At 52.3% G+C, this 13,064-nt stretch overlaps 2 protein-coding genes across 2 annotated transcripts; both read left to right on the top strand.

Moving 5' to 3' along the window:
• Window positions 1-2,808: 2,808 nt before the first annotated feature.
• On the top strand, window positions 2,809-11,626 carry LOC142404091 (olfactory receptor 14I1-like). Its single transcript, XM_075490486.1, has 2 exons — window positions 2,809-2,851; window positions 10,644-11,626. The coding sequence occupies exon 2, from the start codon at window positions 10,667-10,669 to the stop codon at window positions 11,624-11,626; it is 960 nt and encodes a 319-aa protein (XP_075346601.1). The 5' UTR covers window positions 2,809-2,851; window positions 10,644-10,666.
• Window positions 3,045-3,803, top strand: LOC142404080 (olfactory receptor 14J1-like). Its single transcript, XM_075490475.1, has one exon. It carries the CDS (start codon window positions 3,045-3,047, stop codon window positions 3,801-3,803), a length of 759 nt encoding a protein of 252 aa, XP_075346590.1.
• Window positions 11,627-13,064: the final 1,438 nt, after the last annotated feature.

The raw sequence follows: 13,064 nt of genomic DNA, 5'->3' as shown, positions 1-13,064 counted from the left end.
TGCATGGGGAAGAGCTGAACCCCACTGCAGTCTCTGGGCTACTCACCAGAGAGGAAATACCTGATGGACTCAGCTGAACCCCTGCCCTGCACGGTGGGGAAATGATCCCTGCCTGTCACTGCCACGGTGTCCTGCCTGGCAAGGGGACAGGGATAGGGGTCAAGGGAGACAAATATTGAAACTCTCTGTAGACCCCCACGGTGTCTTAGGGCAAATCCCACTTCTAAACTCTGTCTCTGCAGTGTTCAGAGAGGGACAGTCAGTGATTGCTTCAGTTAGTGTCTGCCTACGCTCCCCAGGAGAGACCCTGCTGCCCTTCATGAGACGTCAGCCCTTGGAGCCCCAGGGACACGTGGAGAGAGCCCAGAGGGGGCAGAGAAAGTGCTGCCTTGGGCTGGTCCTCTGCTGCTGAGCTGGGCTGGGCTCCTGGCATGGAGTTTGCTCCTGGCAAGCGGGCAGCGCTGCAGAGAGACAGCTCTGCCCAGGAGCAGCTCCTCTGCAAAGGGCAGCAGGGCTGAGGGCACTGCCTGCAGGCAGCGAGGGGAGAGCAGTGAGGCAGAGAGAGGTTAAAGGCAGCCTGGGCTTGGAGGATGCTGAGAGCTCACTGGGGGAGAAATCTTCACAGCCGTTGACAGTGTAAGTCTTTGGCTACAGGGCAAAGCAGCTGTGGTTCCAGAAGGGATCTCCTAAAGCTGGCACATCCCACAGCCCATGGGATCTGTAAGTACAATTCTCTCACTTTCTCTAGTGCAGAGGATAAGGACGTCTTCTGGAGCAGGGCTTCCTTGCTGCACCGTCAGAGGGACAGGGCATGATGTGTTTCTGGGTGCAGTGCAATGCAGAGGCTTCCTGGAGCAGTCTCCTAAAGCAGGCATAGCCCATGTCTAAGAAGATCTGCCAGGAAGGCTCTCGAGGCTCCTTCGGTGTTGAGGAGGACGTGCTTCAGAGCAGGGCTTCCGTGCCGCACCGTCAGAGGGACGGGGCATGACCTCTGCCTTCTCCCAGGAACAACCGCAGGGGTGTGAAGCCGGGTGTGCAGGCTGGGGTGCCCAGGGCTGTCCTTCCGAGCAGGGTCCCTGTGCCCCTGGGTGCTGTGTGCCAGGGCAGGGAGTCTGCTGCCTGCCAGGGTCAGCACTCAGCCTGCCCGGGGAGCTCCCCAGGGCTCTGCAGGGAGAGGCTGTGGGTGGAAGGAGCCACCCCCGTCAGGGCAGGGTCCTTCTGCTGTCCAAAGGGTGCTGCATGGGTCAGGGCTGCTCACAGCTCCACATCACCCCCAGGACATTTCCCAGGGGACTTTTCAAGAAGCGTGTCAAGGCAGGGGCTACCTTGTCTAAAGGTGTTTCCAGTTTCCTGCTGTGCTGGTGGTGGTGGTGAGGAATGGTGATGGTTCTTTCAGTTTTGGACGAATGACCGAGACTCCTACAGCGTTACAGTGAGTTATCAATAGGTTCTCAGGGAACCTGATAAAGTCCCTTCACCCATTCCTTTGCCTACAGAAAGCACCAATGTCACCTTTATGGTGTCTTCAGGATTCATCTGAGGTGCTCCTTAGGACTTGCCAACACACAGATGGCCCTGGCCAGTGCCCTGCTGCCAGGAGGAGTCTGCAACGCAGAGCTGAAGCACCCAGTGCGTGGGATGGGCTCTGTGAGCACTGGCAGGGAGGAGACATGGGGACAGAGAAACGGCTCCTGGCAGGGACAGCTCCAGGCAGCAGAGACAAGGGCAGGGACTGAGAGGAAGGTGCTGACAGCAAAGGCTGAGGGGGATCTGGGCACCTCCCTGCCAGCCCTTCAGTGAGCATGCCTTTTCCCCAGTCAAGGCCCCCTGGGCTCTTCTCCCACCCAGCAGAGCCTCTGCCCTCAAGGTCAGGGCTTCCAGGGCAGGAGTTGCCTCCTCTGCAGCAGAGGAGACTCTCCCAAGTGCCTGTCTGTCCGTCCTGGCCCTGCTTCCCTTGGCACAAGCACTGAGGCATTTCTCTTGGTTTCCCCACCCCTCCCTGGTGCTGCTGCTCTTGTTTTCAGGCTCTCTGGGAAAGGGGGTTTCAGCTGCAGCTCAGCAGCTGATCCTGCAGGTCCTGCCATGCTCATGTTTCCGTGGGTGCAAGGCGGCTCTGTGGGGCACTGGGCAAAGCAGTCCATGGCATGGGGATAAGGCTGACTGTCCGTTAAGGACACCCCATTTTTAGGGCATCCAGAAGAGCACAGCTCTTCCCTGGGGAGGGGAGGGTGGAGATCATCTGCCCTTTCAGGCTGGATTCAGCTGTTCCCAGCAGAATCCAATTTCCTTTCAGGGGAACATCTGAGTGTGATCACCATCCAGACCAAAGAGGTGAGAGCCAAGGACAGCTGGGAGCAAGAGTGATGGACAGACCAGCTCTCCTCCATCTGCACTAAGGGTCTGTCCTTCTGCCTCTCAGGACCCTCAGTATAGCACTTGTGGTGTAGCAGAAATGCCAAGGATTTCTGCCTTCAGAAAACACTCCCCAGATGTGAGAGGGGCAACAGGAGCAAAATAAACAAAGCAAACCACCTGCACCTTGCTTCTGCAGTTGGGTGAATTGGGAAGGACAATGCTGAAAAGCTCTTTGAAACCATGAGTAAATTGACCCTGAGATCACTCCTGGTTCCTGTTTAGCTGTGGCTGCACAGCAGGACTGATTCCTCCACAGAAGAGTCCCCTGCTCCCCACTACACCCCAACCCAGCACAGACCAGAGCTCAAGCCAGGGAGCTGCACGAAGGCCTTCCTGGAAAGAGAGAGGCCACGAGGGCTGTTTCTCTGAGACATGGAATAGGTTTCACTCAGAGAAGTCTCTGCTCACTTGTCACTGCCTTTTCCTCCTTGACCAGGCCCTTTGCACAAACTAAGCAGATGTCCAACACCAGCTCCACTACCCAGTTCCTCCTCCTGGCGTTCATGGACACACGGAAGGAGCTGCAGCTCTTGCACTTCCGGCTCTTCCTGGGCATCTACCTGGCTGCCCTCCTGGGCAATGGCCTCATTATCACCGCCGTAGCCTGCGACCACCGCCTCCACACCCCCATGTACTTCTTCCTCCTCAACCTCTCCCTCCTCGACCTGGGCTCCATCTCCACCACTGTCCCCAAATCCATGGCCAATTCCCTGTGGGACACCAGGGACATCTCCTATGCAGGATGTGCTGTACAACTCTTTTTCTTCCTCTTCTTCATCACAGCCGGGTTTTATTTGCTCACCATCATGGCCTATGACCGCTACGTTGCCATCTGCAAACCCCTGCACTATGGGACCCTGCTGGGCAGCAGAGCTTGTCTCAATATGGCAGCAGCTGCCTGGGGCAGTGGGTTTCTCACTGCTGTGCTGCACACGGCCAATACATTTTCCATACCCCTCTGCCATGGCAATGCCCTGGAACAGTTCTTCTGTGAAATCCCCCAGATCCTCAAGCTCTCCTGCTCACGTTCCTACCTCAGGGAAGTTGGGCTTCTTGTCGTTAGTGGTTTTCTTTATTTGGCATGTTTGTTTTTCATTGTGCTGTCCTATGTGCAGATCTTCAGGGCTGTGCTGAGGATCCCCTCTGAGCAGGGACGGCACAAAGCCTTTTCCACGTGCCTCCCTCACCTGGCCGTGGTCTCCCTGTTTATCAGCACTGGCACATTTGCCTACCTGAAGCCCCCTTCTGTCTCCTCTCCATCCCTGGATCTGGTGGTGGCTGTTCTGTATTCGGTGGTGCCTCCAGCAGTGAACCCCCTCATCTACAGCATGAGGAACAAGGACCTCAAGGATGCTCTATGGAATCTGTTTCAATACATCCTACTTTAGCATCAATAAGATGCCCATCATCTTCATAGCACTCCCCGGGTATCTCAGGAAATGCCAAAACTTTGTGTTTTCTTTTGTTTTCTTTTTTTCTTTCTTTCGTTAGTTCTTCTTTTGTTTATACCTGTAAAGATATAATTTCCCTTTAAATAATACTATATCTGCCCTCCTACTGTTTTTTTTTTTTTTGTCCCAAAGCTCAATAAAAGTACAATAAAGAAAACGGTAGAAAATTATTTGCCTCAGCTCCCATCACTTGTATCTTGTGTGGGCATGGACAACAGCAGGACTGGGTCTTTTCCATGCTGGTGAGTCCTCTCTTCCCCCCTGTGCTGCTGTGTCCTTGCATTTGTGTAAGCCCTAAGGTCTCATGTAACTTGTGACAGTCCTGTTGCCTCCACAGTGGCATGCCTGTGGCTGCAGGAGGAGCAGGCCATGTGAACCACTGTGTCAGAGCTGGCTTCCCTGCCAGCACCACCGTCACCAAAGGGGCTCCTCAGGACAGGGCCAGACGACCGGGTGCCTCTTCCAAAGCTGGTGTCAGGAATACACCCAAGGAGCTGCTCCCAAAAAAGGCCTCTTGCTCTTCTGGGGTTTCCGACAGATTCAGGGGGACAAGCTAAGAGTCCCAGTGTGATATATTAGGGACTGAGGGTTGGATGGAGAGCTCCCTTCTTGGTTGCACATGGCCGAGAAGACAGCAACTGGTCTTTGACTTATCTGCCTGGCACTGTCACACCTCTGGTGGGGATGATGGCAGATGCTGGCCTGGAGAGAAATCAGGAACTGCCAGGAGGCGTCAGGGAAACCCCAGGGACAGCGTATGAGTCTGGGTGGGCAGTGAGTGGCTCCTCATAAAATGTGTAATGTCATAAGGTAGGTTCTTCCAGAGGAGAAGGTGAACCTGAGGAGCCCATGGGCTACTGAGGACTCTGCAATGCCAGGAGAGGCTGTGAGGAGCCAGCAGGCAAAGGGACATGAGAGTGGAGAGTGGTTCAGGACACCGTGACGGATGCACCCACTCTGAATTAGTGAACAGTACTTTGGTTCAAGCATCACCGACAAGTGGCCCTGACTGAAATCAGTCCTGCTGTGCAAACTGTGAGAGCTGTGCTAGGCCATATCTTCTCAGCCACTAAGGAGTCTCGGCCACGTCTTATCAGGAGCCAAGAGTACCAGCCCAAGCTGGGAGCAGACAGAACTAAAACTGCTACAGCTGCCCTCCTGCACAGACAGCAAAGGAGGGTTTGACTACGAGTCCATCCCTGTGTGCTATAAATATTTGTAGCCTCCCCGAGCCCATTGAGCTCTCCTGTACGGCAAGAGGTTGCATGGCGATGATCTGCCCTTTGAGCAGGGACACTTCTCAAGGGTACTCCTCAAGGCTGAGAGACCCCTTACCTGGTACCTGATATCTATAACGAGGCAGGTGATATTTTACATTAGGCCTAAAAATATTTTGTATACTACCAAAATTTATTTATGTATCCAGCTATTGATTAACTATTAGAATCATAGTAAGTATCAGAGTGTTTGAGTAATGTCTAACTCATTCTCTAAATCATCATCTAATCATCATGTAAATTATCATCTACATTATCATTTCAATCATTGTCAAATCATTGTCAAATCATTGTAAAATCACTCTTTAATTACCATTCAATTATTGCTAAATCACCATTTGATTATACTTTAATTTTCATTCAATCATCAATTCATTGTTATTTGATCATCGTTTAATCATTAATAAAATCTTTTAGTAAACCCCACAACAATGACTTCTCTTAATAATTCACCTGCGACAAAAATTGGTGTAGTCTGCAGGGTGGCGGACTCAGTCCTCAAATACTTACGGAAGCACGAAGGTAACCCTTCACCGAAATTTGTGGATGATTGGGTGCATGAAAAGCGGGATAACTGGAATAGGATGGAGACACAATTAAACCTTGCGCAGCAGGGAAAAGAAAAGATGGTAAAGAGAAGGGAATAATATGCGAAAAGTTGATAACGTGTTTGGGAGCTGCGTATCAGTGTAAGGAATGTAAAGATCAGGAAATGAGAGTGTTACAAGGTGAGGGTGAACAAAGAAAGCGACCAGAAATGCTGTTATCTCTGCAGATAGGTCAATTGTAGAAACAACTGGGGGAGGAAAAAGAAAAACGCAGGAAGGTAGAGGATAAACCCGAATTCATGATATTTCAGGCCCCCCAACACAGCAGATCCTCTAAAAATTCGTAAGCTAATTTTGTCCCCCGAGAAGATTGGGATGGAGATATTTGGGAGAACCCCAACCAAGAACTTAGGGATGAGAGTGAATGAGATGAATCAGAATTTAAGGTAGCCCCTATTATTAAAACTGAGGTATCTGCTGGACCTCAAGGGGGCAACCAGAGAAATAGCACAAGGACCATTCCGTGGGACCCCCTTCAATTGGCCAATCTGCATGAAAAATATGGGCAGAAGCCTGGCGAGAGCGATACTGAATATCTGTGGTGTGCCTCCTTAACCAGAGGAGAGCATATGATGTTAGAGCAAGGCAAAGCGGATGGCTTTGGGGGACCAGGAGTGTTCTTGAACGAGGGAGCAGCCCCTAACTCTGAGCCACACTCCATTACACGCTGAGTAGCTTATTGGGCAGGGGCACAGAGCCTTGGGATAGAGGGGAGCCACTGCTATGCCAATACGATCATGAAGCGAGCTTTCTACTGCCGTTACAAAAGCAGCCTGCCTGCAGGCTGTGAACGACAGGGGTGCACATGGTAATTACCCTCTCTCTGCCCGTGTAGACCCCCCAGCCATGAGACCCCTGCTAAGGGGAGCCCCTGCTGCCTGACAATCGTACCTCATTGCAAAGAGGGATGAAATAAGACAAAACATACAATATCACGCTCAGGAGGGTCAGGGCAGCCAAGCCCAGCTTTGACCCATCCCGACCTGGGCAGACTTAATGCACAGCACTGTAGATCATCGTCGAGAAATGGGGAGGGATTAATCAACACCAGCAGAACAATCCCAAGCTGATGCAGACAGCAGAGTACGTACGTAATTATCCGGCAACTAAGACGAACTCCCCAGAACCCCAGACACTTGCCCCGATCTCATAAACCCCCTGATGGAAGCTCATCAATGGGATAACACAGACGGCTCTCTTATCTATGTCCCAATGGGCTGTCAAAGATTACTAGTAACATTCTCAATATACACGGGAGATAAAAGTTTAATAAATTCAATTTTGGATTCCCAAAGAACTTCCATTAACCCCGGCCAAGAAAGGGTTAAATGACAGGATTTACAGGCCAAAGTGAAACGTTCCCCATAGCTAAAGTAAACTGGTGATTGCCAGGGGAGAAAAAGATATCAAGGCACCAGTTAGCAGTAGTTTCAGGGAAGGAAAATGGTTTGGGCTTTGAGGTATGACAAGGACGAGTTTGGAAAGGACTGGACAGTGGTGTTTGGTCTTGTGGCTGCCGGGAGTGTCCTTGGTTAGCGGAGTGAAAATGAGCAGCTCCCCATGGGTGTCAGTGAACTGGCAGAGTTCACTGCTGTGAGCTGCCCCCACGCTGCCTGACTCAACAATAACCCATGTCCCTCACTCTCCTCTCTCTGCCGCTGCTGGGATGGGTATTGTGGAGGTCACAGCTGACCTAGAAAAAAGACACCTTATCTCCCAAACGCACTCCCCATATAATTCCCCAGTGTGACCAGTTATAAAACAGATGGGAGATGGTGCCTAACTACAGACTACAGAAAGTCAAATGCAAACACCGCTCCTCCTACAGCCGCTGTCCCGCACATGGCTACATTAACTGCCACCTTCCAAGCTGCCACTCACCCCCAGATGGTGGTAGGAGATGTAAAAGATATGTTCTTTATGGTGCCGCTGCAGGAGGAGGAGAACAGAAAACTTGCTTCTACCTGGGATGGGATAGAATTTACTTTTAATTGTAAAGTACAAATAAACTGCTACACAATCTACTTGATCTCCTTCTATGACAAGGGGACGCACTTACTGGATGAGGGAAAGGCTGTGCATGTTGTCTACCTAGCCTTTAGTAAAGCCTTTGACAATGTTTCCCACAGCATTCTCCTGCAGAAACTGGCTGCTCGTGGCTTGGACAAGCATAAGCTTCTGTCGGTAAACAACCTGGCGGGATGGCCGGGCCCAAAGAGTGGTGGTGACTGGAGTTAAATCCAGTTGTCGGCCGGTCACAAGTGGTGTTCCCCAGGGCTCAGTACTGGGGCCAGTTCTCTTTAATAACTTTATCAACGATCTGGATGAGGGCATTGAATGCACCCTCAGTAAGTTTGCAGACAACACCAAGTTGTGCGGGAGCGTTGATCTGCCTGAGGGCAGGAAGGCTCTGCAGAGGGATCTGGACAGGCTGGGTCGATGGGCTGAGGTCAATTGTATGAGGTTCAACATGGCTCAGTGCTGTGTCCTGCTCTCCCTATGGGACATGACTGCAGTCGTTCATATGAACACTTCTATAAACTGCCATGAACATACTGAGTGGGAAAAGGTTCTTTTGGCCTTTATTTGGGGGGCAGCTGTCATTTCACTTGGCCAAAGGAATTTCCTACCAGGCTCATGTATGATCCCTGAGATGTTGCCCTGTCTCTATGAACTTCTCCATTAGAGCTTGCAGTTGCCTGCAGGTATCTTGGACCACCACTGGCAACGCCAATGTCACCAGGTATTTGCATCTGAACACCGCACTGCTGCCCTCCATCTGCATTAATTAGCAAGGGAGCTGAGAGAAGGAGCTCCCATGCAGGTGCCTATGTTGTGCACTCCTGGACAGAGGCCAGAGGAATCCCACCTCCTGTGGGTTTGTGGCAGGCATGGGAGGGAGCTGAGTCTCCTTCAAATACTAGGAATGGAAACGCAGGATGAGATGCTCCATGGACTCAGCTGAATCCTTTCCCTCAGCAGGGGTAAGGGAGATCCCTGCCTGCCACTGTCTCAGAGTGCTGTCTAACAATGAGACCAAAAAAGGTGATATTTCGAAGAAACTTTGTCTCTGAGAGGAAAATCACTCTGCTGGAAAGAAGTGTGCCTCCCCATCTGAGGGAGGGAACATGAGTTCTGCCTTCAGCCTATTTCCCAGCAGGTTCCCCTGCAGCCCCAGGGACACCTGGAGGGAGCCCAGAGGGGGCAGAGAAAGTGCTGCCTTGGGCTGGTCCTCTGCTGCTGAGCTGGGCTGGGCTCCTGGCATGGAGGAGCTCCTGGCAAGCGGGCAGCGCTGCAGAGAGACAGCTCTGCCCAGGAGCAGCTCCTCTGCAAAGGGCAGCAGGCCTGAGGGCACTGCCTGCAGGTGCAGAGGGGAGGTGAGAGAAATAAGAGAGATGTTACAGGCTGTGTGGGGTGGGATGATGCTGAGAGCTCGCTGGAGGAGAAATCTTCACAGGCCTCTACGTGGTAAGTGTCTGGCAGCAGGGCAATGCACAGGAGTGTCTTGGAGGGCTCTCCTAGCCATGGCACATCATGCTGCAGGTAGGGATTGGCAGGATGGCTCTCAGGGTTTCTTTACTGTGGAGAGGGACATGCTCCAAAACAGGGCTCCCCTGCCACACTGTCAGGGGACAGGAGATGGCGGCTGCCTTCTCCTGGGGCTGGCTGCAGGGGTGTGCAGGCAGGGGTGCCCAGGGCTGTTCTTCAGAGCAGGGTCCTGGTGTCGCAGGGGGCTGAGTGATGGGGCAAGGACTCTGCTGCCTGCCAGGGTCAGCACCCAGCCTGCCCGGGGAGCTCCCCAGGGTGCTGTGGGGAGAAGCTGTGCGTGGAAGGAGGGTCCCCCGGCAGGGCAGGGCACAGAAAGGAAGGGAAGAGTAGGGCAAGGCAGGGTCCTTCTGCTATCAAGAGTGTGCTTCGTGGGTCAGGGCTGCTCACAGCTCCAGATCACCCCCAGAGCATTTCCAAAAGGAATTTTAAAGAGGAAGGTCAAGGTGAGGGTTACTTGAAAGGGAAAGAGCCAGAGCTTTGAGTTTTCTACTCCTGGTTGGCTGGGTGATGAATGAAAAATGCAAATTCATCTTTCCGTTTTGGGTGGGGATCTGAGACTCTTCAGCTGTTATGCTGACAGATGTAGAAGTCTCACAGAAGCATCATCAACTCCAGCTTCCCTCTGCTTCAGCTCACAGAGAGCTCCAGCATCACCTGTGCAATCTCCCCATGACTTTGAATCCCTTTGCAGAGAATCCTGCTGATGCTGCTTGTTTCCTTCCCCTCCTGTCTGTGCTTCCCTTGCTCTTCCCCTCAACTTGCTGGGGAGTGGGGTTTCAGCTGCTGCTCAGATGCTGACCCTGTGGGTCCTGTCATGCAGATCAGAATTCCCTTTTCTCCACTCTGCCCTGTTTCTTTTGGGGGATAATATGTGTGTGTGAACATGCTGGAGGTCGAAGAGGTGCAAGCACAAAGAAGCCAGGAAAAAGGCTGATGCACAGACCACCTCCCCTCACTGGGCACTAAGATGCAGGCAATCATTTTGCCTCTCCCCAGGTACAGCTGTTCACTCCCAGTGCAGTAAAAATGCTCCTTTTGCTCCCCAAGAACGATCCCCTGGTAATCTTACGATTATGAGTGGGTAACATCTGACCTAAGCTGTGAGCAGGAATGCCTAATCCTCACCCCGCCCCACTATAGGGCAGGAGTGTCTCCTCTGGTGCCCACAGCTGAGACCCTGCTCCTCCCTGTACACTCAACGAGCAAACAAAGGAGCTCTACAAAAGGAGTTGAATGAATGTGCTCCCAAAGAATAAGACAATTTGAGCATTTCTATGAGAAACGCTGAGTTGTATTTCAAGAGGTTTGTCCTAAGCTGTCAGTGACCTCTCTTCCTTGGACAGGTCTCCATGCCCTGAGGTAGCAGATGTCCAACAGCAGCTCCATCACCCAGTTCCTCCTCCTGGCATTTGCAGACACACGGGAGCTGCAGCTCTTGCACTTCTGGCTCTTCCTGGGCATCTACCTGGCTGCCCTCCTGGGCAATGGCCTCATCATCACCGCCGTAGCCAGTGACCACCGCCTCCACACCCCCATGTACTTCTTCCTCCTCAACCTCTCTGTTCTTGACCTGGGCTCCATCTCCACCACTGTCCCCAAATCCATGGCTAATTCCTTGTGGGACACCAGGCCCATCTCCTACGCTGGATGTGCTGCCCAGGTCTTTCTCTTTCCCTTCCTGATGTCAGCAGAGTTTTATCTGCTCACCGTCATGGCCTATGACCGCTATGTTGCCATCTGCAAACCCCTGCAGTACAGGACCCTCCTGGGCAGCAGAGCTTGTGTCCACATGGCAGCAGCTGCCTGGGGCAGTGGGTTTCTCTATGCTGTGCTGCACACGGCCAATACACTGACAATCCCCCTCTGCCAAGGCAATGCCCTGGACCAGTTCTTCTGTGAAGTACCCCAGATCCTCACGCTCTCCTGCTCACGCTCCTACCTCAGGGAAGTTGGGCTTCTCGTGGTTAGTGTCTGTTCAGTGTTGGGATGTTTTATTTTCATTGTGCTGTCCTATGTGCAGATCTTCAGGGCCGTACTGAGGATCCCCTCTGAGCAGGGACGGCACAAAGCCTTTTCCACGTTCCTCCCTCACCTGGCCATGGTCTCCCTGTTTATCAGCACTGCCATGTTTGCCTGCCTGAAGCCCCCCTCCATCTCCTCCCCATCCCTGGATCTGGTGGTGGCTGTTCTGTACTCGGTGGTGCCTCCAGCAGTGAACCCCCTCATCTACAGCATGAGGAACCAGGAGCTCAAGGAGTCCATTAGGAAAGTGATTTCATCGATGTTTTTCAATATTGATAAACTTCCCCTCACTCTCCACAAATAACATGTAGTGTATCCCAAAGCAGGCCTGTACTTTCTTTATGGTTTAATCCTTCCTTTTTTTTGTTATCAGTACCTGTATTGATATTTATGGTTATTATGTCTCTACATAATCATTTATATTCAGCTCCCTCTCCTGAGAAATGAACCCGTCTCTCTCTCCTTCTCACCTGAAACATGGATAAATGTTTTTCTAACACTGTGTCAGAGCTGACTCTCTCATAGCATCTCTGTAATAAAATGACACCTCCCCCATGCAGTTCCTCAAGGTTTGGCTGTTCTTCCACAGCTGATGTCAACAACAGGCCCAGGAATTTCATTGCAAAAGGGCCTCAGTAAAAAGCTCATTTTCACGTGGGTAGCTGTTAGAGAACAAGGGTTGGATTTAGGACATGTGTTGTTTTCTGTTGACAGTTTTCTGTTGACATCCTCCAGGAGAGGAATCTGGAGCTGCCTGGAGAGCCCGCGACATACGCATGGACCGCGGGTGCCTGGGGTGATCACTGCCTGGAGCCCCACAAAGTGAGAGATTGCCCAAGGTGGAGTCAACCCAAGGGAAAGCACTAAATCCAGGTGTCTGCAAGGAAACAAAGATGGACACGGCCAACCCTACACAGACCAGCTCCAACAGGCAACAGCACCTTTACAGCCACCACACCACCAGCAGCACCTGCACAGCCACGAGCAGCACAGCTGGCCCCATCCCGTTCCCCCTCTCAGGCTGACCTGGTGTGAAGGCTGCACGAGTGCTCCCTACATTCCCGGCAGAACTCACCTGCAGGCTTACACACCCCCGCGGTCCCTCCAGTGTGGGCCTGGGCTTTGGGTCTGCCCACACTCAGAGATACTACCCGCTTGGCAGTTCCAGCCCTGGGTCTCTCCAGACCCTGGTGTCCTCGTCCTCCTTGCCAGCCCCACTTAGAACTGACCAGCACAGCACGTACATACATTCACGCCCAAACACACACACAACAGTGAGCCCACTCACACAGCAAACAGCCAGGAGCAGAGTTTCATAAATGGTGTAGTTTAACCCTGGTAGGCAGCTCAGCACCACACAGCTGCTCACTCGCTGCCCCACAGCACAGTGGGGGAGAGGATCGGAAGGGTAAAAGTGAGACAACTCGTGGGTCGGGATAAAGACAGTTTAACACGTAAAGCAAAAGCTGTGTGTGCAAGCAAAGGAAAATAAGGAATTCATTCACTGCTTCCCATCGGCAGGCAGGTGTTCAGCCATTTCTGGGCAAGCAGGGCTTCATGACACGTAACGGTGACTTGGGAAGAGAAATCCCATAAATCGGAAAGTTCCCCCTTCCCTCCTTCTTCCCCCCCAGCTTTTATTCCTGAGAGTGACATCCTGTGGTATGGGATATCCCTTTGGTCCGTTGGGGTCAGCTGTCCCAGCTGTGTCCCCTCCCAACTCCTTGTGCACCCCCAGCCTA

The sequence above is a fragment of the Mycteria americana genome, unplaced genomic scaffold (genome assembly GCF_035582795.1).
Source record: "Mycteria americana isolate JAX WOST 10 ecotype Jacksonville Zoo and Gardens unplaced genomic scaffold, USCA_MyAme_1.0 Scaffold_68, whole genome shotgun sequence".
NCBI classification, from domain to species: domain Eukaryota; kingdom Metazoa; phylum Chordata; class Aves; order Ciconiiformes; family Ciconiidae; genus Mycteria; species Mycteria americana.
The sequence above is the reverse complement of the archived record's forward strand: the minus strand, read 5'-3'. Positions and strand labels throughout refer to the sequence as shown.